The sequence below is a fragment of the Somniosus microcephalus genome, chromosome 2 (assembly GCF_052327205.1).
Source record: "Somniosus microcephalus isolate GS21.2 chromosome 2, FLI_Smic_1.0, whole genome shotgun sequence".
In the NCBI taxonomy this organism is placed as follows: Eukaryota; Metazoa; Chordata; class Chondrichthyes; order Squaliformes; family Somniosidae; genus Somniosus; species Somniosus microcephalus.
In genome coordinates, this window is record NC_140988.1 from 59941137 (window position 1) to 59964619 (window position 23483).

General features: G+C 44.4%; 1 protein-coding gene across 2 annotated transcripts in view; it reads left to right on the forward strand.

Moving 5' to 3' along the window:
• The window catches only part of cetn4 (centrin 4), a 58968-nt gene extending 36155 nt beyond the window's left edge, over positions 1-22813 (forward strand). Inside the window, exons 2-6 of one of the 2 annotated variants that reach the window (XM_086009700.1) lie at positions 6471-6626; positions 8018-8146; positions 8272-8409; positions 19173-19319; positions 21754-21923. In XM_086009700.1, coding sequence (XP_085865826.1) covers positions 6471-6626; positions 8018-8146; positions 8272-8409; positions 19173-19283 — 534 coding nt within the window. In that variant the 3' untranslated portion in view covers positions 19284-19319; positions 21754-21923. Of the gene's footprint in view, positions 1-6470; positions 6627-8017; positions 8147-8271; positions 8410-19172; positions 19320-21753 lie in introns of both variants that reach the window. The other variant, XM_086009709.1, reaches the window with a different exon arrangement.
• Positions 22814-23483: the final 670 nt, after the last annotated feature.

The following is a 23483-nucleotide window of genomic DNA, read 5'->3' on the forward strand; positions in this document are numbered from 1 at the left end:
GAAAAATCGGTTGGTTAGCGCCTCCGGGGGGGCGCTAACGAGGTACTAGGAACTTAGCGCCCGAGCGCGGCAATTTTAGCGCCGCTCGCAAAATTGACCAGTCGTTCTGCGGTGGCACTAAACACTACCGCCACGATCTCCTGCACCCGCAGATTGTGACGTCAGTCAAGCGTGCAACGCCCCGGAAGTGCCCCGGACCATATATTGAGTCACGCCCCCTGCCTTAGCGCCTGTCGCTAGGAAGGACAGGTAGAGGGGAACGTTTTCAAGTCTGGAAGGGGCTGGGGGAGCGCTATTTAAAGGCGGGCGCTTCCTGCCTTTTCTTGTTGGCAAAATGTTTGGTTTTAACGCTGTCCTAAGGAGTTTTGGCTCTCAGCTCCACTTTTGAGGTTCCTAAGTGCTGAGCTCTTTCTCTGGGCCTATCCATTAGTGCTTCCACACAATTGCTTTTGAGGTTTCTCCAGGCCAAGATACAAGGCTGCAATGAGCAGGGTGTGGCTAGCCAGCAAGATTGCCCCTCCTCTTTAAGAACTGGACGGCGCCAGTCTGGCTTCCATGGTAATTGGCAACGTCTGAGCTTCGGTAGCGTTCTGAGGTAGCGCCTTGCTCTCTGACGTTTGCACCTTAAGAGAGGTGTGTAGCACCTGAATTAGCGGTCAAATCACCTCCGGGGCGATAGGGGCGAATTTTGCAGTTGGAGGCGATAATTAGCGCCAGGCGCTAAACTTTGAGCCCGGCCGATATTAGCGCCCAAAATGGGCGATACCGAATTTTCCCCCTAAGAATCTAAATGGGATAGAGGAGCAAAGGGATCTAGGGGTACAGATACACAAATCACTAAAAGTAGCAACGCAGGCTAATAAATCCATAAAAAGGCAAAAGGAGGGATAGAATTGAAAAGCAGGGAAGTTTATGTTCTACTATTACAGAATCTTGGTTAGACCACACTTACTGTGCACAGATCTTTACTCTATTATAAAGGGGATATAGAGGCAAAGGTGCAAATACTAAAACTAGAGACCATAAATATAAGATAGACAATAATAAATCCAATAGATAATTCAGGAGAAACTTCTTTACCTAAAGAGTAGTGAGAATGTGGAACATGCAACCATAAGGAGTAGTTGAGGCAAATAGCTTAGATGCAGTTAAGGGGAAGCTAAATAAGCACAAGAGGGGGAGAGAGAGAGAAAGCAATAGACAGTTAATGCTGATGGGGTTTGATGAAGAAGAGTGGGAGTAGGCTCATGTGGAGCATAAACGCCAGCATCGACCAATTGGGCTGAATGAAAAGAAAGACTTGCATTTATACAGCGCCTTTCACGACCAACGGAAGTCTCAAAGCGCTTTACAGCCAATTAAGTGCTTTTGAAGTGGAGTCACTGTTGTACTGTGGGAAAAGCGGCCTGTTTCTCTACTGTAGACTTGATGGAAGGACAACCCTCCCTAACAGCACTATGGGAGTACCTTCACCACACGGACTGCAGCGGTTCAAGAAGGCAGCTCACCACCACCTTCTGAAGGGCAATTAGGGATCGGCAATAAATGGTGGCCTTGCCAGCGGTGCCCACATCCCATGAATGAACAAAATGTAACTCGTTGTAAACTGTGTTACTTATGTGGGTAAAAATAGCAGTACAGGCTTAATGGGGGGATTTATAACCCCAGAAAACGGGTGGATTGGGGTCAGGTGGGAGGTTAAAGTATTAAAGTACATCCCGACCCCAACCCGCCACTTCCGGGTTTAACGGGAGTGGGCAGCCAACTCGCTCACAAGAGGCAGGCTGGCACTTTAAAAATTATAATGAGGCTGGAAGCCTCTGATTTAACTCGGGGATCGGACCTCCCCAACCCTCCGGGGTCAGTACCCACACCTACCTGTGGTTGCGGCCTCTTGTCTAGTGTTCCCAGCCCGACTGGAAGCCAGCCTGACAATCGGGCTGACTTCCGGGTGGATAACCTTTCTGTGACTTCCGGGTTTCCCGCGCTCTGCTGGGCCCCCACCCTTTGTGTGTAAAAATGTAAAATTCTGGTCAGTGGGCCAAATTGCTTGTGTTTTTTATTCGTTCATGGGATGTGGGCGTAGCTGGCAAGGCCAACATTTATTGCCCAGTCCTAATTGCCCTTGAGAAGGTGGTGGTGAGCCACCTTCTTGAACCGTTGCAGTCCATGTGGTGAAGGTACTCCCACAGTGCTGTTAGGGAGGGAGTTCCAGGATTTTGACCCAGCGACGATGAAGGAACGGCGATATATTTCCAAGTCCGGATGGTGTGTGACTTGGAGGGGAACTTGGAGGTGATGGTGTTCCCATACGTCTGCTGCCCTTGTCCTTCTAGGTGGAAGAGGTCGCGGGTTTGGGAGGTGCTGCCAAAGAAGCCTTGGCGAGTTGCTGCAGTGCATCTTGTAGATGGTACACACTGCAGCAATGGTGTGCCGCTGGTGGAGGGTGTGAATGTTTAAAGTGGTGGATGGGGTGCCAATCAAGCAGGCTGCTTTGTCCTGGATGGTGTCGAGCTTCTTGAGTGTTGTTGGAGCTGCGCTCATCCAGGCAAGTGGAGAGTATTCCATTACACTCCTTGTGCCTTGTAGATGGTGGAAAGGCTTTGAGGAATTAGGAGGTGAGACATTTGCCGTAGAATACCTAGCCTCTAACGTGCTCTTGTTACCACAGTATTGATGTGGCTGGTTCAGTTAAGTTTCTGGTCAATGGTGACCCCCCAGGATGTTGATGGTGGGGGATTTGGCGATGGTAATGCCATTGAATGTCAAGGGGCGGTGGTTAGACTCTTACTTGTAGGAGATAGTCATTGTCTGGCACTTGCGTGGCGCGAATGTTACCTGCCACTTATCAGCCCAAACCTGAATGTTGTCCAGGTCTTGTTGCATGCGGCATGGACTGCGTCATTATCTGAGGAGTTATGAATGGCACGGAACACTGTGCAGTCATCAGCGAACATCCCCATTTCTGACCTTATGTTGGAGGGAAGGTCATTGATGAAGCAGCTGAAGATGGTTGGGCCTAGGACACTGCCCTGAGGGACTTTGCAGCGAAGCCCTGGGGCTGTGATGATTGACCTCCAACCACCACAACCATCTTCCTTTGTGCTAGGTATGACTCCAGCCAGTGGAGAGTTTTCCCCCCTGATTCCCATTGACTTCAGTTTTACTAGGGCTCCTTGATGCCACACTCGATCAAATGCTGCCTTGATGTCAAGGGCAGTCACTCTCGCCTCACTTCTGGAATTCAGCTCCTTTGTCCACGTTTGGACCAAGGCTGTAATGAGGTTGGGAGCCAAGTGGTCTTGGCGGAACCCAAACTGGGCATCAGTGAGCAGGTTATTGGTGAGTAAGTGCTGCTTGATGGCACTGTTGATGACACCTTCTATCAGTTTGCTGATGATTGCGAGTAGACTGATGGTAATTGGCCGGATTGGATTTGTCCTGCTTTTTGTGGACAGGACATACCTGTGGATGTAAAAGATTCCATGGTACTTTTCGAAGAAGAGCCGTGGGAGCTCTCCCAGTGTCCTGGCCAACATTTATCCGGAGGAAAATCAGCAAATCAGGAGGAAAGTCCAGGTCACTGTGTTTAACTAAGTACTGTTAACATTTGTGTCAGATTTGGCCCATCATGATTACTTAGCCCTGTGAGCCCAGGGTATGAAATATACTTTCTCACCCAGCTGAAATGTAGAGCAGACAACTTGCTGTGTAACTGGCTAGCTGGACACAAGAGTGGGAGACTCCTTTATTTATTTCCCATTCTCGCCCTCCATTGGTGGCAGCGCTTGATCTCTGTCACTTAATTTGTGTCCACTCGTCACCTCCACTTTTAACCTGCCCAGGGATGTCATGGATTGTATGAATGGCATGGTTTTTCTTCAACGAGGTCATAGATTTGAATCTGAACATTATCAGATTTTAAACTTCCCATTGGAAAAATTCAGACTACAGTTCAGGAGCCTTCCCTGTTGTGAGAGAAAATAATTACCTCAGGCCATTACTTGGACTACCTCAGATGAATTAGCTAGTGAAATTGACAGTCTGATCATGCACCTGTCCTTTCAGCCAGTAAATGGTACAAATTCAAAGTAACATTAAGCTCATATTAGAAATTCAGGCTGTGATCAGCATCCAGTGTTTGTGCTCTGACTTTACATTTGTAAATATGCATAATAGCCATATGGTAACGAAATCAGAGTAACTGTAAACTCCCAGTACTAGTTTCTGAGTCCTGATTGAGGATGATCTTTAAACAGGCAAGATGACCTTATGTAAGTGGAATGAATAAGTTGTTTACACTATAGATTATATTCAATTTGGATAAAGTTAGTGTAAATTAAAGTTATTTGTAGCGTAGACTCTGCTGACTTGTACAAGTCTACCACATGTACTGTCTTGTCAAGCATGAGTCTACAGCAGTGTTGTTCCAAAAGCAAGGATAAGGCAACACATTTTTAACCACATACACTAATTTTAGTCAAAATCATCTTGCGCACAATACAAGTTCGTAAAATGTATTGCACGTGTATATTTATTTAACAAACATCTACCACCATTCAGTGCGGAACTTTGCAGTCTTTCTCTTTTACCAAAGTTTGGAATTCTGGCATGAATTTATCAGGCACAGTACATCTTAGTGCGACTTCTAGGTTTTTGTCCAGCAGTTGCAAGTGGTACTTTGACTTCGTTGGAGTGATTGCTGAGAATGTTGACTCTCACAACAGGACATGCAAGATCCACCCCAGCTCTCCATCCAGAACCTGGTTGGATGCTGCTTGCCCTTTGCCATGACGTGCCCTGTTGGAGCTGCTCGTTATTGGTTGGGCTTGCTTTCTTCTGGCCTGGGGCTGTTATTCCAATTGGTCGAGCTGACCACAATAACAGCAATCCTCTTTATACAATGTTGCTGGTGCTTCCATGGTGCTGAGTTCTGGTGTTTTCACCCATGTTACAAACCATTGTAACAGATAACCAATAAACAGTTCTCAAAGAAGTAAAGCATACACAACGATCAAAAAATACTCGTCCACTCTTTTTGTCTTGCCAACAAAATCCCAGAAAGGTTAAAGTACAGTATACACGCTTATGCTGTGCGAATGTGTATTGAGATCACATACCCAACAACAGTGGCTATTACTTATTTTCATTTACTAATCAAAAATGCAATTGGGCACATCTGGATTCTCAATTAGTGACATGTGGCTAGTAGCTAATGTATTTGACAACACAAACAAGGACTTAGTTGTGCATTTTGCACTATCTATTTCAAAACATAAGAACATAAGAAATAAGAGCAGGAGTAGGCCATACAGCCCCTCGAGCTTGCTCCGCCATGCAATAAGATCATGGCTGATCATCTTGTTTCAGCTAATAATGTATAAGAGTTAGTTTATTCCAAATTGCTTTTGAAGTAAAGTTGATATTTTCCATTTAAATACAGCATTAGGATGGGGGAACCAATCCAGAATTTGTAATTGACACAATAATAATAATAATGCAATTATACTTGGAGAGAACACTAACTAAAGAATACAGTACATGATGAATATGCCAAAGATGGCAAACTATAGTTAATAGTAGAGACTTGAGATACTAGGACTATTTAAGCAGGAGCAGAGAAGGCTAAGGGAAGATTTAATGCAGATTTTTAAAAATATGAAGAGATTAGATAGAATGACTAGGGAAGGACTATTTCCTGTGATTGAGGAGTCAGCGATGAGGGATCATCCACTTGAAATGATCACAGAGTGAGGAGAGACGTCAGAAGAAATGTCTTTACATAGTGCTTGTTGGGGCATGGAATGCTTTGTCACAGAGAGTGTTTGAGGTAACAGATCGCTGCCTTTTTAAAGGAAAATTGGGTAAATATTTAGAATCAATAAAGTTGTAAAGCTTTAGGGAGAGAGCAGGGCAGTGTGCTTAGTTTTGGATTGCTCTAGCAAAGAGCTGGCAGAGACCTGATGGACTGGAATGGCCTCCTTCTATGTTATAAACCTATATGGTTCTATTAAACAAGGTGGTTGGAAGTACAGGAAACACTTTTTTTTATCCGGGACCGGCGTGGTGCCGGTTTATCAAAAAGTCCGGATTACAGAGAGGTATAGTAAAAGGTACGAGAGCCCCATACACAGCAACAGATCCAGGCGTCCCTGTTGCTTAGCAACAGGTGCAGGAACCCCGGCCACAAGATCCAGGCGTCCCTGTTGCTTAGCAATAGGTGCAGGAACCCCGGCCACAAGATCCAGGCGTCCCTGTTGCTTAGCAACAGGTGCAGGAACCCCGGTTACACAGCCACAGATCCAGGAACGGCCACTAATATGAAGTAAAACTTACCTGAACCTACTCCTGAATTTTGCTGGTTATTTAGGTGCCGGTAAATCGAGAGTTTCCTGTAAGTGCTGTATGCACAAATATTCTTAACCATTTAAAAGTATATGTCCGTCATTAAGTTTTTTATTTTTCTTTAGGCATCAAACTTCAGGAAAAGTGCCATGGGATCTTCACAGCGCAAAAAATCTGGGTCAAAACCTGATCTAACAGAGGAACAAAAGCAAGAAATCCGGGAGGCTTTTGATTTGTTTGATACTGATGGTTCTGGAACTATTGATGTAAAGGAAATCAAGGTGCTGTTAAATAATACCAACGTCAATGTTATGCTACATTGTATGCTTTTTAACGTTTTTAAGTTTTAATTCTTAGAGGTTGCATTAGAAACAGAGTATTCGCAGTTCTTGGAAAAATCCATTCAAACAACAATCTAAAACTTAAGTTTATATTTTTTTTAAAATGAGTTGCATTTATATTGTGCCTTACCGCACCTCTCGGTGCTTTACAGTCGATAAATTACTAGTCGGTAAATACTGCAGCCATTTTTATGACAAGATGCCACAAACAGCAGTGGGATGAATGACCAGTGATCTGTTTTTTTTTGATGGTGGCAGTAGAAGAATATTGCCCGCAACACCAGGAGAACATCCTGCTTCTTGTGGAATAGTCCAATGGGATTTTTAAGATCCACTATTCTCTTAAGCAAAGGGACAGCGTTTTGATGATGCAACCTCATAAAATTGTGCTGCAGTGTCAATTAAAATTATATGCTCAATTCCTGGAGTTAGCCTTGAACTCACAACCTCCCTGAGCCAAACTGATATGCTAAAGAGTAAGATGGTGTATTTTAGTATAATTTCTAATATCCATATATAGAGTTTAAATACGCTTTAAATCAAACAAATCTGATCCTTTAAAAAAAATGTTAAAGTTTAAAAAACTTTATAAAAGAATTAAAACTAAATATTCACTCTTGCTTGATAATCCTCATAGTCAGACATTAGGTGGATGCTGGAAATGTAGCTAATTAAATAGTGCATTCTGTAAATTTAACGCAAACAGAATTAGACTGATTACTTACATTACTTTTTTTTTAAACGGAATAGTTATACGGGGTGGTACTTGCGATGTAAAGTACTTAGCACATTTTTTTCAATAGCAGAAGCTTAAAAATCTCTCCATGCACCTACTTATTTTGACTGCTGTTCCCTCACCGTGAAGATCGATCATCTTTCCCTACATTATGACAAGTGACTACACTTCAAAAGTACATCATTGGCTGTAAAGCGCTTTGGGACGTCCTGAGATTGTGAAAGGTGCTATATAAATGCAAGCTATTTCTTTCTTTTGACAAGCCTGATGGTAAAGTAGGTGTCCAAACTGGGGAAACTCGTTACTCAGTCAAGATTGACACTTACTACCTTGGGTGCCTCTTGTTCAGCATCCAAAACTGTAAAGGACGCCGATGTATAGGATTACTCATGCAGCAACACGCTAATGTTTCCGTAATAGATATCAACCAAATTGGCTCCATGTTGAGAGTGGAGACATGAAGTGCATATATATTGTCCTTCTCCTTTTAAAATCACATTTCTTTCCACCTTTATCTAAGTACAAAAGCAAGGCTGGTCAATTGCATCCATAATATAAAGTTGAATGAAACAACATGCCAACACTTTTTTTTTAGGTTGCCATGCGTGCATTGGGGTTTGAACCTAAAAAAGAAGAAATAAGAAAGATGATTTCAGACATTGACAAGGAAGGATCTGGTAGCATTGATTTTAATGACTTCCTAGCCATGATGACTCAGAAAATGGTGAGATGCCGTATATACATGTGTATAAAGTTTAAAACCAAGAATTGTTTTTGCGATATTAGTGGTAATGAAAAGTTAATCAAGGACTTGATAATGATTCCAGTGTATCACCACTTTTATCCCAGAGTGAGAAAGACTCCAAGGAAGAAATTTTGAAAGCCTTTCGGTTGTTTGATGATGATGGCACAGGCAAGATATCATTCAAGAACCTTAAGAGAGTTGCTAAAGAATTAGGTGAAAATTTAACAGATGAAGAATTGCAGGTGATTTTTTTGGTTTGTTTTTCTCCGGATAGGAATGTTGTACTTGTATTAACTTCTTGGTCGCAGTATGTAAGAGAGCATCAAGGTTGGCAGCTCTTGTTTTTTTGAAACTTTGATAATTTCAGATTTTTTTCATTTGCTACACAGACCATGCAGGCTGATGGCTACCAATTATATTTGACTGGAAGAATGACCTAATTACTTGTGAATAATGAAATATAGCACATCCATGAACCTAAAAATGTATGACATTTTTCTCTTTTTGCTCAGTTTTCTCTTAGATTTCTCTCACTTTCTTACACGCTCTTCCCCCTTCTCTTTTCTCTCTTTCTTCCTCTCTCTTCTCAGCCTCTCCTTTTGCTTCTCTCTTCATTGTGCACAATTTCTCTCTTGGTCGCTCTCCCTAGCATGCGCTCTCAATATCATTCTTTCGTTCTCGGTTTCTTTTTCTGTTTCATTTCCCCCTCTCTCTATCTCACTCTCTCCTTCCCTCTTTCTCTCCCCTCACTCTTTTTCTCCACCTTTTTTCTTTCACCTTCTATCTTTCCTATTTTACTCCTCTCAATTTTCTTTCCTCCACTCTTTCTTTCTCTACCTCTCTCCTCTCATTCTTTCCTTCTTTCCTATCTCTTTCTTTGCCTTACCTCTCTTTTTCACTCTTGCTCTCCAGCTGACACACTGGGCTGGATTTTAATTCAGGGGCGGGCTGGGGTCGTGTAATCTGCATTTCGTGTTCTCCACCCGAATCTAAATCAATGTGGGAGATTGATGCGATTTTAACTTAATTGGCCAATTGAGTTCTAACGTGTGGGAACCCATGGCAAATGAGTTTTTCCAGTCTGAAAGTCGCTTCCAATGACGTCATCATTGCTGCTGCATTTAAGGTCTGCAACAAGCCTTGCTTCTTCTGCAGACTGCCAACCTTTTGGCCTTTCATGCTACAGGGACCTGGAGGCAGAATGACCAGCGAGAGACCTAGGGCTGCTCCCAGGTTGATGACGTTGCCTTGCAGGCTTTAGTTGAGGGAGCAAGAGCTCATAAAGAGGTGCTCTTCCCTTCAGGGAGGAAGAAGCCTCCCCAGCAGACCAAGGCTGTGTGGATCCAGGTGGCAGAGGAGGTCAACTCATTATCAGTAACCCACAGAACCTGGATTCAATGCAGGAAGAAATTTCATGACCTTCTGCGCACTGGAAAAGTGAGTATGAATTTCCCATCACCCTCAATCTGATCCCCATTGCCTTTCCTCACCAGCACTCAGCTTTAGCAATCTCTTCCTCCATAACCCACTTGACATGGACATCCATGCACCCTTACCCATTCCCTCTCCCTCTATGGTCACATTCACCTAACTATTCGACTATGCAGGAAAAGTGAGCTCACAATAAGCGAGAAAGAGAGCGAGGACAGGAGGAGGGCCACCCTCACTAGCCCACCTCAACCCCTGGGAGGAGGCGGTCCTGGAGATCGTAGGAGTGGAAGAAGATTTGCAAGTGGGGGACGGACAGAGGGGTGCATCACAGCAAGCTGGTGACAGAATAGTTTTCTATCTCTCTCATTGACATTGCATGAGTCACTGATAATGATTCTGAAGCTCTAACAGATGGACTAATGATCATCTGCAATATGCAATGTGCATGTAACCTTGGCATCACATCTCTGACTCTTTCCTTTACTCCCCCACAGGACCATCGCAAGCACCCGTCCCCACTAGCCAGGAGGAACAGCATGAGCCTCAAGACTCCTCAGAGGAAGCTGCAACCTCTGAGGGCGCAGCGTCAGCAGAATTCAGCGCACCTAGCACCAGCGCAGACACTCGCACCTCGGTGGGACCTTCAGGACATAGAGTAGTGTTGTCACCTGGTGTATCACAGCTCACAAGTGAGCATCAGCAGATTGTGGAGACGGGGACAGCAGTGGAGAGTCCTAGTCCTAGGGCGCAGGACTCTGCCAGCTCGGCTCAGCTGCATGTCGACCCTCTGCCTCTGGGTCCATCCATAAGATCAGCGGTGCTGGAACTCCAGGAACAGATGCAGGAGTCTCTGGCAGGTTTTGTCTCTAGGGTCGCTGCGAGTGTGGAGCGAATGGGGGAGTCCATAGCGAACATGAGCAGAGCCTTTGTGGAGTCATTGGCGCATGAACGCATCACCATGGAAAAGATGGCAACCTCCATGGAGGTGATAAGTTGCCAGAGTGCAGAAAACATGGCGAGTGTTCAGAATAGAATGACATCTCGAGGAGCGATGGTCATCTATTGAACAGAGAAACCAGACTTTCATGGAAGTCCTTCTGAGTAGGACTGCCAGTGCAGATATGGGTCCCCATGGCCCCCCCTGATCTGCAGCAAGGTGCTCTCAAGCCACTTGCAAGCGCTGAAGGGGACCTGACCCATGAGAGGGAAGTTGGTGGCAGAGATCAAGGAAGTGGGGGCTCCTCTCCAAGCGCTCACACTTCCATGCCACTGCAGAGCCCTCGGTCAGAGCCCCACCAGAGTCCACACCCATCTGAGATCGGCGTCTCAACCCCTGCACAGCCGCAGGAGCAGCAGACTGTTGCCGAGCCCTCACAGGTTCGCAACCCCAGAGGACGCCCGCAAAAGTTGTCGAGACAGGAGCAGCAGGAAAGTGAGCAAGGGGCCTCCACATCTGCTGAAGCCACAGGGGAAGCACCACGTAGGAGCATGCGTAAGAGAAAGATACTGCACAAATAGTCACAAGGGTATTCACTTCGGTGAAATTTGATATTTTCTGTGAAAAAGCCATCAGATGAATAATGTAAATAAAAAATCTGATGGCTACTGCTGTAGTTGTTGCATGTGTCATTTCGCAAATGGGACTTTCACATTGAGGGCTTAGGATTACTTGCAATTGTCAGTATGGTGGTCAAATTGCTAGGACTCCGCTGGTCCTTGGCCATTGTCGATGCTCAGGTAAGAAGCTGCGAGGCAAAAGTGCTTGATTGGCTAGGCTAAGCAAATCTGGCCAAGATGAATGCGTTCCTTGCATCCCGGGCAGCAATGTTCTCGCGTACTGCTGCCGCTGATTGATGGGCCTCTGCAAGATGTTCGTTTTCGCTCTCCTCCTCCTCATCTGAGGATATGTGACGAGCCACTTGGTCCTCAGGAATCTGCAAGCCATGACGCTGTGCCATGTTGTGAAGTGCACAGCAAACCACGATGATTCTGGAGATCCTGGCTGCTGAGTACTGCAGGGCTCCACCTGATCTATCCAGGCATCTGAAGCACATCTTCAGCAAACCGATGGTTTGCTCGATTATGGTTCTGGTGGACATGTGGCTGGAGTTGTAGCTCTCCTCCGCTTCGTTGGATGGGCTCCTCAACGGTGTCATTAGCCACGTCTTCAGGGGATAGCCCTTGTCTCCAAGTAACCATCCGTTAAGTTGGTCTGGCGGACTGAATAGCGGAGGCACACTAGACTGGCGCAGTATGAAGGAGTCATGGCAACTGCCAGGGTACTTGGCACAAACATGCAAAATTTCCTTCTTGTGGTCACACACCAGCTGAACGTTAAGGGAGTGGAAGCCCTTGCGGTTGACAAAAACACCTGGATTGCGATGGGGTGCCTTAAGGGCCGCATGTGTGCAGTCAACGACGCCCTGCACCCTTGGAAAGCCTGCCAGATTAGCTAATCCAACTGCACGCGCCGTGACACTTGCTTGATCCTTGGTGAAATGGATGTGATTGTGCGCGATGGCAAAAAGGGCATCGGTTACCTGCATGATGCAAGTGTGTGCGGCCGCCTGGGAGATGCCACTGATGTCTGCTGCTGATCCCTGGAATGAGCCTGAGGCAAAATAGTTGAGTGCGGTGGTGACTTTGACGGCCACTGGTAAGGCTTGTCCACCTGGTCCTCTGGCCTGCAGGTCTTGTTGCAGCATTGTGCAGATGTCACCCACTACCTCTCGCGAAAGTCGGAGCTGCCTTTGTTACTGTTGAGGTAGATGAGCCTGTGTCTGCAGACCCTGTTTGGGGGGTATATCCTGCGCCAACGGGCTTCCATGCTCTGGCCCCTTCTGGCCTGTGCAGCTTCAGGTGGGTGAGCAGCAGCTTGGCGCTCCTGTTGTTGCTGCTGCTGTTGGTGCTGCTGTTGTTGATGGTTCTGCTGCTGCTGCGGCTGGTCTTTGTCCTCATCTAATGTCCAGAAGGGAAGGAAATAAATGGCTCCCATGCTTCTGGTATATACCTCAGTTGAGGAAGCGCTCAGTGAAGGTGGCGAGAGGGGTTACCCAGGAGGTCACACTGGAGATGGTTGTCAGGCTCCAAACTTCCACAGCTGTGGTTATGCCTTCTAAAAGTTGCCCCAGGCCTGAGACAACAAAGTCCTGCCACCTGCAAATGATGGCTGATCAAATCTCCTCTTTAATGGTTGAGCTGCAGCTGATAGTCAGCAATCCAATTGTGCTCCCGCCAGGTTTCACCGTCGTGTTTCAGAACAGGTGTGTTTCACGTGGGAAAAGGGTTAAAATCGCAAAGGCCTTTCAAAATGGCATTATAGAGGCAATTTAGTGCTTGTTAAAGGCCTTAACGGCCTATCCCGCCTCTTGGAGGCAGGACGGAGACGGGACCATTAGACACGAATTAATGAAAATTGCTTGGAGGCGGGGTTGGGCCCCCACGCCAGTTTTTGTAATTTTAACCCCCCCACACGCCTCCAATCCCGCCTCCACGGCCCAATGAAAATCCTGCCCACTCTCTTTTTCTGATCAACTTGCATTTTTCCCATTGGTGTGCTTTTTTTTGCTTTCCTTGCATCTCCTCCCTTTTTTGTCACTTTCCTTTTTCCATGTGTTCTTTCCCTCTGTTTTTCTCTTGCCCTCTTATCTCACTCTTTCTCTCTCTTACTGCTTGCTTTTGCTGTTTCTCCTCGCACGCTCATTTTTATTTTTCAATCACTCTTTCTCTTTATGTATGCCACTGTGACTATATTCTAGAAGATGAGCAATGAGTGCTCTGGGGTGATTTCCTCTTCATGTGAGCACCTCCTGTGCCACTGCAGCTCCTGCAATTGCATGAGTCACTATTAGGTGGCGACATTTACTTTCTTTAGTTTTCCTCCATTCGCCCTCCCCGCTTGCTCCTCAATCATTTGACTACTGGTAAGCTAAAGTTCACTATTTGGGGAATTGTGGTTGGTAACCCACATCCTGTTGCTTCATGCACAGTGTACCAACATACTGTGCCGTGATTCCACTTTAGCCTTGTATTTTATATTCACTTTTTCAAAATTGTTGTCTTCATAGAATCATAGAATAGTATAGCACAGAAGGAGGCCATTCGGCCCATTGAGTCTGCGCCGGCTCTTTCGAAGAGTAATCCAGTTATCCCACTCCCCCGCTCTTTTCCCATATCCCTGCAATTTTTTTCTCCTTCAAGTATTTATCCAATTCCCTTTTGAAGGCTACTATTGAATCTGTATCCGCCACCCTATCAGACAGTGCATTCCAAATCCTAACCACTCGATGCGTAAAAAAAATGTTTTTCCTCATGTCGCCTCTGGTTTATTTGCCAGTCACCTTAAATCTGTGCCCTCTGGTTATCGACCCTTCACCATTGGAAACAGTTTCTCTTTATTTACTCTATCTAAACTCTCATGATTTTAAACACTCCTATCAAATCCCCGCTTAGCCTTTTCTGCTCTAAGGAGAACAACCCCAGCTTCTCCAGTCTATCCATGTAACTGTAATCGCTGAAGCCATTCTAGTAAATCTCTTCTGTACCCTCTCCAAAGCCTTCACGTCCTTCCTGAAGTGTGGTGCCCAGAATTGGACACAATACTGCAGCTGGGGTTGAACTAATGTTTTATAGGTTTAGCAAAACTTCCTAGATTTTTGTACTCTATGCCTCTATTTATAAAGCCTACGATTCCATATGCTTTATTAACTGCTTTGCTTTGTTTAACCTGTCGTGTCACCTTTAAAGATTTGTGCACAAGCAGCCCCAGGTCTCTCTCTTCTTGCACCCTGGTGTTTGTGTTTATTGGGCACTTCTCATATGTGAGGCTGAAGGGTTCCTGGAATACATATCCAGGAACTAGTCACAGAGTGAGTTATTGAGGAAAATGAGTGAGTCCCTGTCATCAGGGCGGGAACTGGAGGCAATGTAGAGATCTCCTGAGAATGCTGAACTGACAAGTATCCAGTCCTGAATAATTGCAGTGGAAAAGCTCGAAGGAGGCCAACCTTGAGCAATCCCATGGCACTGCAGAGCAAGTGGTTGCTGAGGGGGTCAGGTATGAAATGCAAAATCACTATAGTAATAGAGGAATCCATAGTAAGGAGCATAAACAGGTAATTTCCTACCACGGCGAAGAGTCCACATGGTTTGTTGCTTTCCAGGTTCCAGTGTAAGGGATGTAATGGAGCAGGTGTAAACTATATTGGGAAGGAATAGATTTGTGGTCCTACAAAGGGAGTTTCAGGAATTAGGAGATAAATTAAGAACAGGACCTCAAGACAAATAATCTCAGGATTACTCTCAGTTTCATGCACTAATCAGTATAGGAATAGTAAGATAAGGAATGAATGCTTGACTGGAGAAATGGTGTAGGAAGGAAGAGTTCAAATTCCTGGACATTGGGACTAGTTCTGGGACAGGAGTGACATGTACAGGACAGATATGCTTCACCTGAACAGGCCTACAACTAGTGCTGCTAACTAGTTGGAGGTATTCCTGGAGGTCTGATCAGCACCAGAATGTAAGGATCATAGGTAATGGTGAAAAAGACTGAGGGCTGGATTTTCATTCAGAAGTCGGGAAGGAGGCGGGACTACAACTTTCGGGTTGTAGTCCCGCCTCCATCGAGATGCAGCCAATCCACGCGTTTTTCACTTGATTGACCTTGTTGAGCCTGCCCAGCGGGCTCAGCAGGCCAATTAAGGGCCACCCGGCAACAGGTGACGTCACAGACTGAAATTTCATTTGTCAAGACGTTTTGACAGATGAGATATCAGTGTTTCACAGCTGTTTGAAACTGTCAAACACTGACAGTCTTACTTCTAACCTGAGTCCTTCTACGCAGACTCAGTTAGAAATCTCGCCGGCACTGAAAGCTGCAGGCTGTCACTTTTGACAGATCGCAGCCATTCTGCTTTCTGTGCCGGCTTAATGATGGAAGGAAGGCTGTAAAGGTAAGTACAGGTAATTTAAACTTCTTTACACATTTTAGACACACCAAACACACTTACCTTTGCACTCATGCACCCATCACTCACCTGAACACCGACATCTCGACCCCTCCAAGTCCTTCAACCCGACGGCCCGACTCCTCTAACCTGGCGTGGTTTGGAGCCGTCGGGAATCCCACACGACAGCCTTCAAAATAGGGATTAGGCTAAAAACTGCCTGTTAATTGGCACTAATCCCTTCCCGCCTCGGGTCGGCGGGTCCCAGTGCGGGGCGGGTACCCGCCTCCTTTGAAACTTACATGGAGGTGGGTTTTGGGCGGGATGGTGTCGGGACCCCCGAATTCAGGATTTTAGCCCCCCGCACGCCTAAAAGCCTGCCTCACGGCACACTGAAAATCGACCCCTGAATCTATTTGGTTAGAGTTAAGGAACATGAAGGAAATAGTTACTCTATTGGGAGTTTATTATACACTACTGAACAGGTAATGGAGATGGAGGAAGAAATATATGGATAAATTGGAGAAAAAGGCAGAAATAAGAAAGCTTTAATAATTATCCAAAGATAAAAGTAATATAAGTAGAAAAAAAGCGGAGACCTTTCTACAATAAGGTAAACTTTACAAGGCCAGTGCTGGGGCCTCTGACTACAATTTTTCAATATTCACTGGCTGGAAGTGAAGCCCCAGCAGTTGTACAAGCCTCACAAAATGTACCCTTCTGCCTCCAGGACTGGTTTCTAGATCAGTACGTTTTAGTCTAACAACGAAAGAGATAGTGCTAGATCTAATTCTATGAAATGAAGTAGGGTAAGTAAATAATTACATCGAATTTTACAGTACAGAAACAGGCCATAACTGCCCAATAAGTCTATGTCAGTGTTTATGCTTCATACAAATCTCCTCCCACCTTACTTCATCTCACCCTATTAAATAATGTACGGGTAGGAAAAAATCTAGGCAACAATGACCATAGTGTAATTAGGTTTGTTGTAAAAATTGAAAAAGAGATGGAACAGATGAGGATAAATGTACTTGTCTGGATAAAAGTCAATTTCAGCATGATTAAAAGGGAACTAGTCCAGGTAAATCAAAGAAAAGTTGACAGATAAGACAGTGGACACACATTTGGAAATGTTCAAACAGGAGACAATTAAGGTACAAACTAGATATATTCCCACGAGAAGTGAAGGAGGTACAGCAAAAGCTGGAGCTCCTTGGATGAGCATAGAAATTTAAATGAAACTGAAAAAGAGGCATATGACAAATGTAGGGCCAATAATACAAAAGAGGCAATCAAAACGAATATAGCAGACATAGAAGGGAACTTAGCGCCCAAGCGTGGCGCTTTTAGCGCCGCTCGCGAAATTGACCAGTTGTTTTGCGGCAGCGCTAAACACTACCGCCACGATCTCCTGCGCCCACAGATTGTGATGTCAGTCGAGCATGCAATGCCCTGGTATCGCCCCGGAACAGAAATTGAGTTGCGTCCCCTGCCTTAGCGCCTGCCGCTAGGAACGACAGGCAGAAGGGAAGGTTTTCAAGTTAGGAAGGGGCTGGGGGAGCACTATTTAAAGGTTGAGAGGGAGAGACACATCTGGAGGGATTTAACGCTGTTCTAAGGAGTTTTGGTCCTCAGCACCACTTTTGAGGTTCCTAAGTGCCGAGCTCTTTCCTTGGGCCTATCCATTAGTGGTTCCAACACAATTGCTTTAGAGGTCTCTCCAGGCTGAGATTCAAGGCTGAAATGCGCAGGGTGTGGCTGGCCAGCAAGATGGCCCCTCCCCTTTAAGAACTAGACGGCGCCAGTCTGGTTTCCATGGTAACTGACATCGCCTGAGCTTCGGTAGCGTTCTGAGATAGCGCCTCGCTCCCCGACATTAGCGCCTTAAGAGAGGTGTGTAGCGCTTGATTTAGCGCTCAAATCACCTCCAGGGGCGATAGAGGTGAATTTTGCAGTCTGAGGCGATAATTAGCACCGGGCGCTAAACTTTGTGCCCGGCCGATATTAGCGCCCCAAAATGGGCGATACCCAATTTTTCCTCCAATAAGTATAAAGAGTAGTTAAAGGAAGAGTAGTCCTGATTAGTGATGAAAAAATTCAATTTAAATTTTTCACTTTCAATTTCAATTTTATTGGTCACATAACTAAATACAAGAAGTGTAATCTAGTCAGTGAAATGCTTTTTTCTTGACGTGCCGAGAGCACCAAGCAGCAAGAACACTTAGCTGCCTGGTACGCACGGAGCTCACAAGGACGGCAGCCATCTTCATCGGCGCCATCACAAAAAAACACATACCGACATATACACGCATACATACTTTAAATAAATATAAATAAAGCAGACATAAAATAAATAAAAGACATAAAAAAGACAGCACATAAAATGAACAAGCAATAATGTAAAAAAAGTAATTTCTACAATAATTACATTGATATTTCTACCCAGGCTTCTAGAATAATCTCTGGCTACAGGGTGGCCGCACTGGGAGAGCATCGTGAGGAACTCACAACTTATAATTAAATACATTTAATTAATTAATTAATTAATTAAATTAAATAAATAAAGTTCCCCCTCAGTCTTTCTCGATGTTTCCATCTTGGTCTCTCTTGATGTTTCCCCTCTCTCTCTCTCGATGTTTCCCCTCGGTTTCCTCCACACACCTGGTCTGCACATTACCCCTGGCTGTCCAACTTGGCGTCCTGGTAACCGGGTTCCGCTCCAGCTCTCGTCCTTCAAACTGTCTCTCCAGCTCTCGTCCTTCAAACTGTCCACTCCAGCTCTCGTCCTTCAAACTGTCTCTCCAGCTCTCGTCCTTCAAACTGTCTCTCCAGCTCTCGTCCTTCAAACTGTCTCTTCAGCTCTCGTCCTTCAAACTGTCTCTCCAGCTCTCGTCCTTCAAACTGTCCGCTCCAGCTCCCGTCCTTCAAACTGTCCGCTCCAGCTCCCGTCCTTCAAACTGTCCGCTCCAGCTCCCGTCCTTCAAACTGTCCGCTCCAGCTCCCGTCCTTCAAACTGTCCGCTCCAGCTCTCGTCCTTCAAACTGTCCGCTCCAGCTCTCGTCCTTCAAACTGTCTCTCCAGCTCTCGTCCTTCAAACTGTCCGCTCCAGCTCTCGTCCTTCAAACTGCCTCTCCAGCTCTCGTCCTTCAAACTGTCCGCTCCAGCTCTCGTCCTTCAAAATATATTTCTCATGGAGAATGAAGAATATTAAATGGACTGTTTTTTTCAGTGGAACATCAGAAGAAAGTAAAGCATGAATTCTTAACATATACAAAGTATATGTGCTAGCTTATATCCTGCAACTATTTTTTTTAATGCAGCCTCCTTACAAAGGGGGCCGATGGGGCACTGTTGCTGCCTTTCTTTCGGAGAGAGCAACATCCCCTTTGACCGGCAACTCTTCCACCACAGTGGCATGAAAAATAAGGGTATACCATGAACAGTTGTATCCGTGTAGGTTCTAGACTGTGCTTATTCGCTTTATCTCTGTCCTGTTTCTTTGTCTTTCTTTGTTTCTTTCTCTCCACTATCTTTCTCTCCTATCTCTCTCTTTATCTGTCTTACTAGCTGTCTTTCTCAATTAAAAATTAAGCAGTTAGTAGCATGAAAAATTCATTCTGCAGCTTGTTTGCAAAGAACTTAGAAAATCTCAAAGAAACGAAAAAATCCTTTTAAATCATGATGTTCTTGTGTCTGTGCCTGGATGCATTGGATCACCTGGATGCGGTGCATAGAGGAAAATTAAGGGAAGAGGATCGCACATCTTTAAGGTAGCCCACTCAATTATCCGTCCATGAATTTAAATGGACAGAAATCAGGCTGGCTCCATTACAGGCTGCCTGCACATACCTCTCCCCTTTCCTGGGTTGAGCTAGTGGTCTTTTCACCTCTCACTACTTTCACCTCTGGCTCTGCAACCCCTCCCCCAACTCCCCTTGAATGCCAGTGACCTTTCCCACGTGCCCAGAACAACTCTATCACCATGTTGATGGTTGTGACCTGGCAATCTGCTTTAAGTTCTTTTAAATGCTTCCTAAGATATTAAATGCACAGTAACCACAATTCCCAGGTCAGTGCTAGGAAACCACTTTTGAAAAATCTTTTGAGGAGGAGTAAATGCATAAAGGTTTAGAGCATCCATTCTCCTTCACCACCACCCACCAAAACCCATCTTATAAAAATGCTCCCCCTCTCAATCCTCCCAGAATTCAAAGCTTCCTCCCCATCATCTCCAAACCTTTCATTCTCTTTCCCGGTACGTTCGCATTGCATGACCACCCCAGCCCCTATTTCCACATATCTCTATCCCACTGCTAATGGTTCCCCACCCCGTTCCTCAATACTTCCAAAGACCAGTATCCCATCTGCTCCCAAACTTTACCATCTACCTCCCAGTTCTCCTTATCCCTGCAATTCCCTCCCACTGCCTGGGATTTCCCTCCCAGTATTCCCATTCCCACCAAACCCCTTCTCCAGTGCTCCTAGTGCCCACCATTGCGACTTCAGTGCTCTCACACCCAAATCCACCTCCTGCTGTTAAAGAAAGACTTGCATTTCTATAGCGCCTTTCACGACCACTAGACGTCCCAAAGTGCCTTACAGCCAATAAAGTACTTTTGAAGTGTAGTCACTGTTGTTATGTAGGAAACGCAGCAGCCAATTTGTGCATAACAAGCTCCCACAAACAGCAAGTGATAATGACCAGATAATCTGTTTTAGTGATGTTGATCGAGGGATGAATATTGGCCAGGACACCAGGAATAACTCCCCTGCTCTTCCTCGAAATAGTGCCATGGGATCTTTTACGTCCACCTGAGAGAGCAGATGGGGCCTCCGTTTAACATCTCATCCAAAAGACGGCACCTCCGACAGTGCAGCACTCCCTCAGCACTGCACTGGAATGTCAGCCTAGATTTTTGTCCTTGAGTCTCTGGAGTGGAACTTGAACCCACAACCTTCTGACTCAGAGGTGAGAATGCTACCCACTGAGCCACAGCTGTTGCCATACCGAAGTACCCCACTCCCAGTACTGCTACGCATCTATCTACATACTTACAACCTGGAACATCTTCCTGTGTATTTTTTTAAGTAATACATAAAATAGTTTACATAGATAAACAAACATAATAAAGTGCGCTAACTTACAATATGGGTATTATTGTATAATTTGTATCCAAAATTACCATTAACACTCCCTTACTATATCATAATAAAAATGTAATCACCATAAATGAGTGGCCTGATATATTGGGTTGAATCTTGTTGGAAAAATAATGGTGTGTGAACAATGCACACTTATTATTGTGCAAATAGGCCAGCAAATTCAGGGGATTAAGAGATACACCGTGAGTTGTGAATCTCCAGAACCTGCTGGTCGATTTACACCACTCTGCTGTTTGCTTCGCTCAAACGGAATCATGCCCTTAGCCTCCCTGTTTTTAAGGCCTTACTGGATTTGCACTATAATTTCACAATAAACTCACCGCAGAAAGTTAGGGCTGAAACTTAACAGCGCAAGTACCTTTTTAGCGATGTGATAATTGATAATGCAATCCCAATCAACCTGTCTGGCCCAGAAAGGGAACAGTTTAAACTGTTCAATCTCATCCTGCATGTAGTCAATTGTTGTTAGAGATTTTTTAAATGTAGAATTTAAAATGTTTACATTTTTCTTTTTCCTTTTTGTTTATTTTTTCTCTCTCTCAATCCAATCTTTCTTTCCCTCTATTTCTCTTTCTGTACCTGATTTGACTAATTCACCCACTCTAATTCACCCTCCTTCTCAGTCATTACTGTGTTTCTTTCTTAATCATTGAATCTCATTGGTTAAGGAGATACACTGTTGGTCCCACCATTCACTAAGGTCCCAGGTGCCCTGTTGCCCTTGCCATGCTGTTATAAGCTTGCACTTCCAGCAATTTATGGCACACAAAAATTAAACGCTGAAGGCTGCAGGAAAAAGTCCTAACGGCGTACGCCGCAAGATGCCCTGCTCTAGCAAGATCTGGTCCATCGCGTTACCTCGCATAAAGCAGAATATCCTCACACTTACTGTAAGCAAAACTACTTGCAATTGTGTGCTAGTATGTATGTGTATACTGTTAAAATATATTTCTCAATGCGTTTACAGTTTCATGATCCTATAGCAAGAAATGCCACTTCAAACAATGTGTTTAAAGATTTTTTTTTTCCATTCATACGCAGGAAATGATTGATGAAGCTGACCGTGATGGTGATGGTGAGATAAATGAACAAGAATTTTTGCGGATCATGAAAAAAACAAGCCTCTATTAATTTCTATCATATTGTCCTACCGTCCCAAAGTAGAACTAGTTATGACTTGTTTTTATTTAAGTAATAAAGAATGAAGAAAAGCTGTTGAGTTTTGGTATATCTGAATACAATATCATTTATTTAAAATAAACCCAGAAAATACAAATTCAAGCAATTGCTACACACTATCCTTCATTACTATCAATAGTTTACTCATTTCCGTGGAAGAGATCTATAAATTATATTTCTGCTCATCCTTGAATTCCCCGTTGCCCCTAGAAGATGTTGTGTATTCCCCGTTGCCCCTAGAAGATGTTGTGTAGTTCAGTTTCTATAGTATTCTGGCCACTCATATTCTCAAGTAACAGTTAATAGTAACATTCCCAATTATTACATTCCAGTTTCTATTTATAGAGCATGTGCCTTGAAGTGCCACAAAAGAATAGTTCCGGTAAAGATGATGACACAATTAGGATTTATTGCAGTACACAGAGTGCACAGTCAGCTGGTACTGTGTTTAAAAAAAAAAATAAAAAAAAAATAAGTGTGTTACATTCTGATAATACTGTGGTGCTTTTATGTCAAATATTAAATGGAAATGTTTGTGAATATTTGAAATTATTTTTTCCAGTGGTGCTGTTCACTCCAGCTTGTCTTTTTTTCTTAAATCTTTATTGCACTCTGTCTGTGGGTTAGTCTAATTTTTCTTTTATAAATGGATTACAAGTCCCACGTTCAATATTTTATCTGGTGTTTGGTGGAATTACTGGGCAACGGGGAACTGCCAGTTGGAGTAAATTTAAGTATGCAAGCATTTTTTTTAACAAAGTTGTTTTTATTTTTGCCTTTTGAATATTGAAAAGTAATAAATCTTTATTAGTGTTGATTTTTGGGAAAAGCGAACTACCCAGCTTTAACAACACAGATGTCAAATTGTGACTTGAAATTCTTGCATGCACTAATAAAATGATGTGTTCATTGTATCAGAAAAGGCTTTGAAAGGTATTATTAGTTTTCTTTTGTGAGATACATTGGTATGGTTTTGAAGCTCAATACATTTTATGTATTTCCCATCATTGAGATGAGATGAAAATCAATTTTTTTTTGTGTACGAGCTTAAGTTGTGAGATATTCGTGCTGGAAAATGGGAAAACATTCCATTTCGGGCATCCAGTATCCGTACCACGCATTCATGGCTCAAATATAACCTGGATTAGATCGAGTAAACTCCCCTCTGTTCTTCCTCGCTGATGTGACTAAATTTGAACCTTGGAGCAGCACTCCCCTACTCCAGTTTTGTCCAGGTGGCTCATGCCCAATAGGACCTCCGTTAGATTCACTTTACATAAGATTCAAACTGAGGTCACAAGGGTGAAAGGACAGTGTCCTAACTCATGGTGCCACCCAGTTCTGCAGAAATTATCTTGAGTGATTTGTAGTCCTCTATCGTTACCCCTAATGTTTTATTTGTATTTTTAATTTAAAGAAGAAAGCATTCTTGATGGTCCAGATAGTGGTTGTACTACCAGGTGTGGTAATGAGCCACACAGATCAGGTTCTGTCCCTGGTCTGTGCTGAGCTAGCTGATCTCAACCACTGGCAGGGTGTTAAAACTTGCCTCAGCAACCCTAGGCTAAGGAGAGAAAAAGTGCCCAAGGTTC